The following is a 12,404-nucleotide window of genomic DNA, read 5'->3' as shown; positions in this document are numbered from 1 at the left end:
TGAATGAAAGAAACGAAATGTGTATGTGTGTGAGCACGCGGCGCATGTACTGGGTGTCTCACAGGTCACGCTGACCGATTGGGTGTCTCACAAGGAAGGATGCAGCGAAGACGCTATGGACAGGCAGCTCTATCAGGCCAGCGTGATCGATGCATTATGCAACAAGTAGTCATGCTAAACTGCGACAAACACAAAGGCATTCGCACTAGGATATCGCAAATATAATTTTTCAAAATTGCAAACGTAATTACCTTGTAGTTACTACAACCATTATTGACCACAATTACTGCACTTATTTATCGTCTTATCCACATATCGAGATAAAAATTGATTTTTATGGAAATGTAAACAGACTAAATTTTATTAGATTTCATAAAACGCGAAATGTTGTAAAGCGAAATGATTTATCCAAGCCTTTCGGCTTTCGCTAAATTTGATCCGAGTAGATCGTTTATGGTTGATGGTTTAGCCGTCAACATGTATAAATATTTAACATTCAGCTTACGGCAAGGGCAAAAATCGTTATGTAATACTTTGTTAGCATTCTAATTTGTCAGTATGGTAGTGTGCATGTATGACGTAATGCCATATTCTTCGATAAGAAATTTCTTCTACCACTGTTTTCATCGAGCTGCCCTTGTATAATCATTGCACAAATTAAAGGAAGCACGAGAGCGTTGGCGGTAACGTCTGATCCGTGTCAAGTGCAATTGTCTTTAATTCGCGTTATCGTATTTGTTGACACGGAGTCCTTAAACTTAATTTCTCAAGACGCCAGCAGCAAAACTCGTCACTGTCTAAAAAATAGTAGGATTCTCTATACGTATAAATGTCCATTTTTATGAGTGAAAAATATTTTGTAACTGATATAAATTCTTGAAATATCGACGCGTTATTTGTTGTCCGTCGGAAAATACAGTGTGTATAGTAAATATTTCATCAGTGACTCATTCTCGACGGACATACCTGGCGCAGTGAAAGGAGATCATTGAATCACAGTACGAATCAATTCTGAATACTAGCGATATTAACGATTTTTATAAAATTATGACATCAAAATGTTTCAAGGCTCGAGAATTGTTATATTTAATTTCTCACTCAAACCCTCCCTCTCCCGAAATTTCTAGCTACGGAATACACCTTAATTGATTCGCACCTTTTTTTTGATTTTTCTGTTTTTGAACGATCCAGACACTATTACATATTCGATTTCCTTCCTTAATAAACATATTTAAATTTTTTAATATATGTATAATGTTCATGGACGAAAATACAAAATGTTCTCCGAAAATCTACGCATCCTACAACTTAAAATCCTAAGGTATCCATTGAGTAAACGACCTTGAACATGTACATATGTATCCGTATACTAGAAGATTCTGTCAATAGTCAAAAAAATCGTAACATACATTCCGTCACGCGAAAGATTATTAAATGGGAGAACACAATTTTCATGAATGAATTATTTAAACGAATATATATATACAAAACATCTTATCGTCCTCGTATCGTGCCTCTTACTTTCTACCTATTCTGTCCTCCGTAAACTTCAAACGTAGACCATACGGGATATAACCTCCAATGTTTTGTGTACACGCTGTTCGAGTACCAAAGGTAATGGAACGTACATATGTATATACAGAAAAGAATAGTACTCACAGGGACCGTGCGGTGTGACCGTATGAACTATACTGCCGCATTCATGTCGCCAGCTTGTCAGCATTTCACAGCGTCGGTAGATAAATCCAGGTAAACCCGAAGGAAGCTGCACGGCATGCACTTGCACACACACAGAAAATGTATCCACTAGTACACACTCGTCGTGCTGCTACCGGGTAAACTGGTTTCGTACGAAAATGTACAGTGCTGTGTGTTCCGACGCAATACGAACATACGGCGAATAGCAACAACGACGATCCGTAGGGATCGTCGGCGCCAATACACCTTGGGAAACCTTGTCAAGCTTACATACAATTTTTGTTTGCCTCTCTCTTTTATTTGAAACGATTAAAGGATCTGCGCGGATCGGTTGTAGCTCGTGATGAATACAAGGAAGCAACGCAAGCAGTCACATATAGAACACCATTGAGATCCACGCCGTGTGTCATAGACACTGTCTTGATTCTGAGTACTGTATGTAAAGCATATAGCAGTAACGTAATATGTGACGGAATCGGTTTATTTATTATTAACCCCTCAGACTATTGGCGCGAAACACGGGTATTCCTTCTTCACGAGGGAGTCATGATGCAACGTTGCGCTCAGATTAATTCTTCTCATCGGTAGTCAGGTGGCGACACATACTGACTCACGAATATTACCACAGACATGATATAAGAATAGATCGTGCACTTGATACACTTTCGGGACCTGAGACGATTACCTTATCGAACTATGATACACATGCGGATTTGTAAGTCGGTAATGTAGTTAGCTTAAAGCACAAAAATCTATAGGATCTGATGTCTATTTTTATGCTTTGGTTATCCTGTATGAATGTGGCTTTAACGCAGCGGTAGTAAATATTGTTAATTAAATTTTTACAAAATAAACTATATAGAATTGTAAATAGATGTACATATACGTAGATCACAGATTTAATCACAGAAATAATTTCCATGCTATGCTGATTAATATCTATTTATCGGATCTTCAGAACCAATAAAATACGCGATTTACATATTTATTCAATTCATCTATAGATTAGGGCATATATACATATATGCATACATATATCGTTGCAATCAATTACCATTCTGAATAGTGAAACACTAAGAGAACCACCCATAATGATTTGTCTTATGATAGGTTGAAAAAAGTGTCAAAGGAATATTCAATGTAAAAAACGTACAGAATACAAAGTGACTGCAAAACACATTAGAAAATTGTTATGTACATGTCGATATGATATTGTATATTATGCGATTTACATAAGATGACTTATAAAAACATACTTTAAGGAAATTAAATAATTATGTATTACATTTTAATAATGATTAAATGTATGATATTATGTATTTTACGTCTTCTTGAAATAATATTTTATATACAATGCTAATGTCTTGTTTTGACGGTAGAAACATCAAATTATTGATATAGCAATAAATAATAGATCGTTGTACAAATTCTGTAATTCTCTCTCTCTTCTTTTATTTATATCAATACAGTGTAAACTACTATTGCCTGAATAACGACTAACTAATATATGTAGTACATATGTACGCAAATCCCTGGATATGGTATGGTAACACATGTCTTGTTTTGCAACCAAACAACATGTCAGTATTTAAAAATGGCCGTAGATGTGGGTAACTGGAAGTGATTTTGATTGCACTACAATCGATATATTCTTATAATCGTCACGGTAAATACGTCAATGCCCTAACTTATTTATAGTATATCCTATTCTTTTTATTAGCCTGCCAAGTATTTTGACGTAAGAGTCTCGTGAATACCGCTTTATACTTTTAATGCTATCCCGTTCATAACATTTGACGGAACCAGAACTGCCTCAGTTACTACTTAATATTTGTCTGGCATGCACCTTTCTGCATAGTCGGTTCATCGATTTGGACAGGTAAATGACACTATATTCTTTTTAATATGCAATAAATAGATTCTGAAATAATATGGCGGTAACACTTGTGTAGCAAGGTTAACTGTGAAAAGCCAGTGAACAAAGAAAAATACTTTTTCAACAGTGTAAGAACATTTACAAAGAAAAAATCATGTCATCTGGTTTTAATGATGGTCCACGGAATACAGGCACACTTCCAAAAAGCAATAGAAGAAATGATAGAAATAGAGAACGGTCTGCTGTTAATCCATTTGTAAACCATTCCATTTATTATGGACGTGCACAGCATACTAACAATTTGGTAAATTGACTTGAAAATAATTATAATACCTCTAATTTTTATGTAAAATATTTATTTTATGATATAGTAGTCTATTTACCATAATATAAATTATTATGTTATATTTTTAAATTAATAGAACAAATTAAATAATATCGTATTCCACATAAATGTGTTGAAATAATTTTATTGTAATTTAATCTATACACTGTAATTTAAACATGTTAAAGAATTTTATACATTAAAAATAATCAAATATAAATTTAAATGTGAAATCTTTCTTAAATTGATGTAATTTGAACTTCGTAAATGAAAACTTTATGCTGCATCTGTATATAGCATTTTAGAAGATAATCTATTAATAGATAGCTGAATAGTGGGGAAGTTCTCTCTAAGAATACGTATCCAGATACAATTCTACCTCGAGACAGTAGGGTTACATTATTTCACTGACCATTTCTAGAAATCATTGCATTGTACACCTAATAAGTTTCTTTAATTTAACAATTACATGCAATAGTACCAACTTGACTGGAAACCAGTTAGTGAAAGGAAACATTTAAGGATAACAAAGAATAGTAATACAAGATCAGTTCCTTCTGTACCATCAACATCTTATCAAGATATATCTGAATTTGGTAAATATATTTAAATTTTTATGTCTCCATATTTTCACACTGCAATTAATTAATATTTTCCTTATTGTTATCACAGCATCATATACCTGTGGACGACCATACAATTACAGTGCAGAGGAATTCACACATTGGCAAAAGATGGGTCCACCTACAGATGCTCAAACTCAATCACCTTCACAATTTGAAGGAAGGAAACCTTCTAATGTTGAAAAAATGGTAAATTGTAATCATTATTAACATTAATAAATGTATAAGTAAATATACATTCATCTGTTACAGCCTGACAGAAGTCAAGTAGGAGCTAGTTTAAATAAGATATCAGAATGTATCAGAGTTACATCAACACTGATGGATTCGCTTGTTCAGTCCACCGATCCTGTAAGTCTGTATAAAATCAATAATAATATGAAACAGTATTTATATGTACACATTTATTATATTTATAATATTATATTCTAGAGAGCACAAGCACTAAACGAAAAATTGGGCACCATGTTGGAGGATCTTTATGATAGCGAAAGAAAATTATCCAGACTTTTGGAGCAATATGATAACCATGAACTGTTCTTTGAGGTTATTACAAAATCTACATATATTTATATTTTTAATTCAGTATATTCTATTCAACAATTTCTGTCCAGAATGGAGATGAAAATGGCGATTTTAGTAGAGAAAATAAACTCCGTAAGGCGGAAGAATTGCAGAGGAAGCTTTCACGCTTAATGAAACATCAAGCTAGTGTTGTTGGAATGCAATTAAGTGTTACAGACAAATTGAATGAAGCACGCCAAGCTCAACAAGCTCTTATACAACAAGAAAATCAAAATGAAGTTACTTTAAGCCCATCATTACCCGTTGTAAATGTTGAACAACTGGAATCTGCAACAGCAAAATTAGCTGAACTTCAATCAAAGAAAAAACGCATGGATCACATTGTCGCAGAACTGCATGCAATGGAAATGTCTGATAGGGGCAGCTGTGTTAGTATACCATTTTTTATAGTATAACGTAACTGAAATTGGAATGTATTATCATTTATCATGTGTATATTTTAGAGTTCCGAAGGTTCAAGAAATTGTATAAGAGATAAAGCTGCTGAATTAGAAGCTATGAAAGCACAACTTGCTCATTTGACAGCATTGATGGATGAAGTGACAAGAGCCCGCGAATGTCTCGATTCGAACTCTGACCCTGAACAAGAAGTAGATTTAAATGGTGATATAGCAGCTGCTTTAAATTCTAATGAAGAAGAAAATGGATCAAACATTGCGTTTGATGGACAAAATGATGTTGATGAAAAGAGTTACGAAAAAAGTAGAAACATAGAAAATAGGCCTACAGTTGAAGAAATTCAGGTAAAATCATGATATAAATTTAAATATACGTTACGAACTGTATTTATAGATTATTCTATTTGTAGGCTTTTACGCAAGAGTTACGAGAACAATCTGCTTTATTACAAAGTACTAGGGTAGAATTACAACGATTAAAGCAACCATCAGTTACATCAACAACAGCTCTTTCTAATTCGACAACTGGCTTTCCTATTTCGACTCCTCCACCATCAGTCTCGGCATTAACTAACTCTGATAAAAAATTGGACAATAATAGTACTTCAGAAGCTCTACCAATTCAAGGAAAAATACGTCAAATTGAAGATCGTATGCGGAAGGTACTTTTTAATGTTTTTTTCGTGCACGTTGATAAATAAAAATCTATATTTATATCACTTTTGTTTTATGGGGTAATAGGATTCGTCACATTCATCTAGCGTCAACCGCGATCTAGGAGGACCAACTGATTTAAATAGCCATAGAAGTTCTAATTCCCATATTAGTAATACAAGTACTCCTGCTAACGTTTGGCCTCCTTCTGCTGTAACAGGTAAAGTATATCACAGCATTACAAACTTGTTATATTTAAACTACAAGCTCTTACCATGTGGCATATAGGAGGCTCTAATGATCAAAGTGTAGATGATGTATCGACAGAAAATTTAATGGACAATGCTCAAACAACAGCAATTGAAAATGGTTTCAGTGGGAATTGGTGGACATATCCACCACCTCCATTAAATCAATTACAACACGGTAAGATATACAAGATGCATTGAAAATCGTTATATAAATCGTAAAAGGTGAAAAGATAAGTCAAAAACATATCTTTTTTAATTTTATACCTTATTTTCAAAAATATTAAATTTGAACATACTTTGTCGGTTGAATCACGATTTTTGATATGTCGTATGTTAAAGAACTTCAAACGACTGTGAGTTGTGTATAACTTTGTTCAGGTTCGTCTGAATATTATCGGCAATTGGTGTTAGGGTCTCAAGCTCAACAGCTTCAGATGATGGGTACTACAATACAACAATGCTGTCAATTATTATGGTCTCAACAGCGTGAATTACAAGCCATGCGCACAGCTATTAATCAGCTACAAACACAATTGAGACAAACACACTTGCAGCAGCGAAGTAATAATAGTGAAAATAATGATGAATATTCTAATTTAAGTCGTAATGCTCATCACCTTGGTGAAACATTAGATTCTACATTGCCACCAAGTTCGTCTCTACCAAATTTGGTGTCATTACCAAACTCTTCTCCTGCATTCTCGCACAATGCTACAGCAACTTCTGTCAATTCTCAACATCAACAACAGCAACTGAACAATCAAGTACCACCTGGAAATAGAGCAAACAACTATTGGGATAATTTTAGAAGGTAATGAAATATCCATGTATAATTAATTGGTACGATTTCTATTATTTGTCCTAGTGCCGTGAAAGTGTAATCTGTATCAATATAGATACAATCGTATCATATACGAAATTGGAGTTTTTAGACCATGTAATCATTCAATATAAGATTTGTTTTCATATTTATGAAGTTCAGTTTTTAATCAATGTTCTTTTCTTTTTCAATTGGATGTTGTTAAAAAAAGAATACAACTTTTTAATTATATTTAGGTATGTTATAATCAGTAGATCGTATACATCCATCTTTCATTTTTGTGTAAATCTAATTTATCATTGCATAAAATAATAAACTTCACAGTCTATCTGTACACTGTTTGTCTTGTCCTTCTTACTTATTACTACCCTCGTTTATACCATATCACATATAAATCGCCGTTGATTTTAATTCTATAGTCCAATGGTTAGTGAATATGAAACTAAATGAGGATAGTATATGGGTACGTAAACTATGGGTATGTAAAATAACGTGTTGAAGAATTAAATGAATTGAAATATTGTAATTCTGACTAACAATTATGGTTCAAACAGCAATAACTGATGCTTTATTTTTTGTCCTGATTTTGTTTTGGTTTTTTTCATACATAATACTTAACAGAACATGAAGTTTCTATATTAGTAATTTTAGCTGATAATGCATGGTATGAATATTTTGGAAGTGATTGTACATTGAATTAATATTTGCTTGTTTTTGAAATTTTCAGTTATTCCAGACAAAACTTGCTGTCAGGGAATGCAAAAACTGTCACTGATGCTACAACGGGTGCCGTTGCAAATGCAACGTCCGCTGGAACTACTATGTCAACCGTCAATACCTCTCTTATGTGTGTAATTGTATCAATTATTTAGTTAGAAATATTTAGACCTAATTTTTATTATTATATCTGATGAATTTCAATTAAAGGAAGGACAAACGCAATCGGGAACAAGGAGCTGATAATTTGCCTTTGCCTTCACTAAGTGCAGCAGAAGTACAATATTCTTTGAATTTGCAATTATCATCTAACTTGCAACAGCAAGAGAGAGAAAATACCGTGATACGTAGCAATATTTTAACAAATGAAGTATCTCAACAACAGGTCGATAATCTTTGGGAAGAAGCACATTCAACGTTTCGATTACCATCCGTTATAAATGATGAACATCCACTTCAAAACACGAGGTATTTCTTAATTTACAGTACCATTTTAACGACTTTATCTTCTATAAGCATCTAAGTATATTTATTTTCATATTTATTATTTAGTTCAGAATTGAGGGAAGTTCTAAGTTTACTAATTTCAGTAAATAAAAAGCAACCAGATTATTTACTAACTGTATTAACAGAAATTAAAAACATAAGTGAAGATCACAAACTACGACCTCGACTACTGAGATCACTGCGTTCTTTGCAGGATATGCAACCTCTGAGCAATCCATTGGTCTGTACATTATGTAAAACACATTTACAATTCCATTAGACATTATTTGTGCATTATATATGAAGTATAATTCTTTTTTACAGAATGAAACGACTGATCAAACGGCTAGTGAAAGTTGTCAATCTAGTGACGAAGATTCTGAAATAGATCTAGTATTGGATGTTGGTACAGAAAATAATTCATCCATTGCGGAATTGATTGTATCATCTCAAACTGGGACTTCAACATCTCCAACTGCACATGTACCATTGTTAGAGCATTTAGACATGCCGGTGAATTTTATTTCATTAATTCGAATAAATATTTGAAATTGGATTTCATTTCATACTTCATATATATTTTATAGGGAACACCTTCCACTGATTTTGCATATACTCTGCCATTACTATATTCTATTAAACCTGGTTATAATGAAGATTTGGCAGAAGCAGATCAATCAAGACCTGACCCTTCTGGGAATAAACAGGTATTTCCAATGTAACTTGTTTTAGTATTATAAGTGGAACGCGTATATTACAAAATACAATGGAAATATAATTTTGTTTACAGCTTCCTAACAATGAAGAAGATGATGACCAAGGTCGAGATGAAGCAATTGGACCATTAATTTCTACTCAAACATCAGATTATGAAATTGGCGTAGAGTAGCTAAATTTCATTTTTCTATTAAATAGAATTCCAAGTTTTTCTCTGTTAAGTATTATATTTTTACTCACTTTAATATTTCATATGTCGATAACTTTCTTTCAAGAATGAGATGTGACAAAAAAAACTCTTTTAATCATAACATGCATTGCTTAGATTATAATAAACATCGTAGCTTTTAAGAAAAGTAAATATTTATTTTTAATTTTATGGTACAATGTAATGACATACTTATGAGTAACAAATATACAACTCTTGATGCGAATACAAAAAATATAAATGTTAAAAATGATTGTCGTATACTTTTAATTAAAATTCTGTTTCTGTGCAATCATTATCAAGCATTTGTAATCGTTGAAAATGATAAATAGAGCACCCATGTGTTTCAAACAAAACTGTTTCATACTCAGCATTGTTTTCACACGATTTAAATTTATTGCTTGACAATAAATGTTCTGTATTACTTAAGAGATTATGATTACCTGCTGCCAAACAGCAGCTCTTGTTTCTTACAGCAACTTGTTCCATGCGTTTGTCAACACTGGTAGTTACACGCAATAGTTCCGACTCATAAGACACCTTTGCCAGTCCACAGTCCTTTGTATTTCTTGTACCACGGTGTATGTGGTGGTTACCACTGCCTCTGAAAGGAAACCCACTAACTTATCGACTAATTTGGTTGGATACATTTTATGTCATCCATTTTGTCAGCAAATTATGTCCTTACCATCAAAAAAAGACCAAACTTACTAAGTGTCATTAGTTTATGAAAAAATATTAGCACCTGTGCTTTCCATTGCATACCATTATCCATGGTACAGAAGATGACAGGATGCATTAAGCTTCAAAATAAATTTAATGCCAGGATCGGATGAAAATCTCTGTGGTCACACGTAAATACACAACCTTATCCCCATAGGGATGTAAATCGAATATTCATATATTTGTAATATCAATTAATATAATGTTGAAAGGGTGGTAACGTTATCATTGTTCATTCATTAGATCCAACAATTCTCTACTTTTAGATTTCTCCTACATGTTTTTTTTTCTCTAACATGTGTTTTCCCGCTCAAATGTTCACAGAAGAAAATACAACGACCTCTAACAAGATGTGGCTGAATCACGTACGAATATGAATTGATGAGGTCGAGGTTTCGTGTGAACGGTCACTCGAATAGAAAATGGAAACATTATCAAATCTTTCTCCCACAAAACAGTGTTAAATAATGATGTTTTGAATTCTCTCCTACCTTCGCGAAATTTTTTTGGATCGTCGGCAGGATAGTGATCACTGTTGCTTCGCTTCCGGTTTCTCCGTCGGAGCGTATCCGCGTAGTTGTGTGCCGCCTGTCCCTCGCGTTGCTGTTGCTGATCGCTAGCCTTCAATCGACATTGTGCTGATGCTTCTAGAATGACGGAATCGTTATTCAAATAGCAGGATGCCACCGAATAATCATATCCGTCTTCGTCAATTTCCATAGCTGTATCAAAAGTACGATGACTGTGTACCGGCGTTCCACTAACTTCCTCGTGTTCTAATACAGGATTCAGTTGATTCTCTTTTTTAAAAGTCGGCACGTAACCGTAATATGAATTTGACGACATGAACGATGGAACGACTGCTCTCGTGTTATACATAGCACCACTAGTTACCGCCATATTCAATCTTTTCTTTTAATACCGATTTTTGTTAGTATTCCGAAACGTTTAAATATATCGTACTATGTATCTATTGATTCTGTACGTTTAACAAACTGATAAAAATAAACAAACAGAAAGCACCATAAAACGAACACGACGTCGACACTTTACGAGGAGAACAGCGAATGTAGTTCGGGTTGGAACGTTGGAAGCCGAGTATGCTCGAGTGGTGGATCGGCAACGTTCGGCCGTGCTCGCTCGATTTAGTCCATTTCTTTAAATCCCCACCAACTCAGGTTTCCAACAATCGACCCACACATGGAAATTTGACGTGCTTACGTTACTATCTGACTCAACATTTGAAGGTATTTTCAGGAGATGATCCTACTGTAAAATGAAACATGATTTTGAAACGGCTGAAATGGCATTGAGACTTTCGTGTGTAGTATACGCGTGTAACACAGTACACAACCATTGACGGTCTGCGTTCCTATTGGCCAATGCCATTGCGTAATGTAAATGATGTGATGATGTGTGTTGGAATCATCTTATTCTTGCAAATAAAATACAGGTTTGTCTACGGAAGTAATCTTGTTTCACATAATATCCCATACAAATATTCTTTGAAGATTTTCATGAATATTGAGGATTTATTTCCAGAGATATTATGATTCTTTCATCTCTTCTAAAAGCGCGCAGTTCGAATTAATGATTTCATACGAGGAGAATATTATGAGGGGAAGGCTTCACCCACTTGGCACACTGCTCGATTATACAGCTGTTGATGAAATAGTCGATTACCTCACCTATTTGCATTATGCATTAAAACAGTTCAGATATTAAAATTACAAAGAAAATGGCAAATGTTATAAATTAAGCAAGTCTGTGGTCCATATTTTCCAAAACGTTTATGCTTTCATTGTTCTTCAATTTTTTAAGTAGATCTCTTCTAGAATGCTTACGAATTTTCAATGATTCGAGAGTTAACATTCAAAACGTGTAAGAAACGTTGCGCCACAGACAATGCATATGAATAGATCAAACATCCGATCTATTTTTTTGTACCGCATTTTTGGAATTCTAAGAATCCATTATCATCTTTATGTCGTGTGCAATGTTATCGGTGGTTCGTGAATTCCACAGCTTATGATCCGTAATCCGTACCACAGACTTAGAATTGGTACAGACAATGCATGCAATGCCTTTTTTGTCCTAAGGTCTGAATTACCGACTCTATAGAAAATGCTGTGGCACTTTACGGATTCAGCAGGTCGGTATCTGCTGTACAGATTTCGTTACATAAATGGTATTATCTAGAGATGTGTAGCTGCTTGATAAATACGAGATAGAGCCAGCAGCGTTTTCTATTATAGGAATGAAAAAGATACTCAATCCACAAATAGAAATATTCTCCGATTGAGAAATGCAATGATGTTTTCTT

General features: G+C 33.9%; 3 protein-coding genes across 4 annotated transcripts in view; 1 reads left to right on the top strand and 2 right to left on the bottom strand.

Annotated features, from left to right (window-relative positions):
* Positions 1-2,231, bottom strand: part of ATP8A (ATPase phospholipid transporting 8A1) — a 31,179-nt gene extending 28,948 nt beyond the window's left edge. Inside the window, exon 1 of the mRNA XM_076519717.1 lies at positions 1,660-2,231. The gene's annotated coding sequence lies outside the window, so the exon portion shown is untranslated. The remainder of the gene's footprint in view (positions 1-1,659) is intronic.
* A 997-nt stretch (positions 2,232-3,228) lies between these two features.
* On the top strand, positions 3,229-9,611 carry cmb (combover). Its single transcript, XM_076519732.1, has 18 exons — positions 3,229-3,577; positions 3,702-3,878; positions 4,378-4,495; positions 4,572-4,711; positions 4,775-4,873; positions 4,955-5,068; positions 5,137-5,475; positions 5,551-5,850; positions 5,916-6,167; positions 6,247-6,379; positions 6,448-6,585; positions 6,789-7,221; positions 7,958-8,077; positions 8,158-8,415; positions 8,500-8,674; positions 8,758-8,946; positions 9,021-9,140; positions 9,224-9,611. Exons 2-18 carry the CDS (start codon positions 3,729-3,731, stop codon positions 9,320-9,322), a joined length of 3,177 nt encoding a protein of 1,058 aa, XP_076375847.1. The 5' UTR covers positions 3,229-3,577; positions 3,702-3,728; the 3' UTR covers positions 9,323-9,611.
* On the bottom strand, positions 4,029-11,215 carry LOC143259011 (uncharacterized). Of its 2 annotated transcripts, XM_076519737.1 has the most exons (3): positions 10,573-11,215; positions 9,802-9,960; positions 4,029-7,181 (listed from the first exon to the last, which is right to left on the bottom strand). In XM_076519737.1, the coding sequence occupies exons 1-3, from the start codon at positions 10,979-10,981 to the stop codon at positions 7,171-7,173; spliced, it is 579 nt and encodes a 192-aa protein (XP_076375852.1). In that variant the 5' UTR covers positions 10,982-11,215; the 3' UTR covers positions 4,029-7,170. The 2 variants fall into 2 exon arrangements, with proteins under 2 accessions (XP_076375852.1, XP_076375851.1); XM_076519736.1 differs by lacking the exon at positions 4,029-7,181 and having other exon boundaries at positions 9,496-9,960; positions 10,573-11,212.
* Between the last annotated feature and the right edge of the window lie 1,189 nt (positions 11,216-12,404).

Source organism: Megalopta genalis, chromosome 3, assembly GCF_051020955.1.
Source record: "Megalopta genalis isolate 19385.01 chromosome 3, iyMegGena1_principal, whole genome shotgun sequence".
In the NCBI taxonomy this organism is placed as follows: domain Eukaryota; kingdom Metazoa; phylum Arthropoda; class Insecta; order Hymenoptera; family Halictidae; genus Megalopta; species Megalopta genalis.
Note: the sequence above shows the minus strand (reverse complement) of the source record. Positions and strands in the feature narration are given on the sequence as shown.

Bases quoted from the DNA above. Each gene is read 5' to 3' on its own strand.
- cmb (XM_076519732.1), top strand. From the start codon at position 3,729: ATGTCATCTGGTTTTAATGATGGTCCACGGAATACAGGCACACTTCCA. The intron at 5,851-5,915 runs GTAAAATCATGA...TTCTATTTGTAG, and splicing joins CTACAGTTGAAGAAATTCAG to GCTTTTACGCAAGAGTTACG. The intron at 8,078-8,157 runs GTGTGTAATTGT...TTTCAATTAAAG, and splicing joins ACCGTCAATACCTCTCTTAT to GAAGGACAAACGCAATCGGG.
- LOC143259011 (XM_076519736.1), bottom strand. From the start codon at position 10,981: ATGGCGGTAACTAGTGGTGCTATGTATAACACGAGAGCAGTCGTTCCA. The intron at 9,961-10,572 runs GTAGGAGAGAAT...TTCCTTTCAGAG, and splicing joins TCCAAAAAAATTTCGCGAAG to GCAGTGGTAACCACCACATA.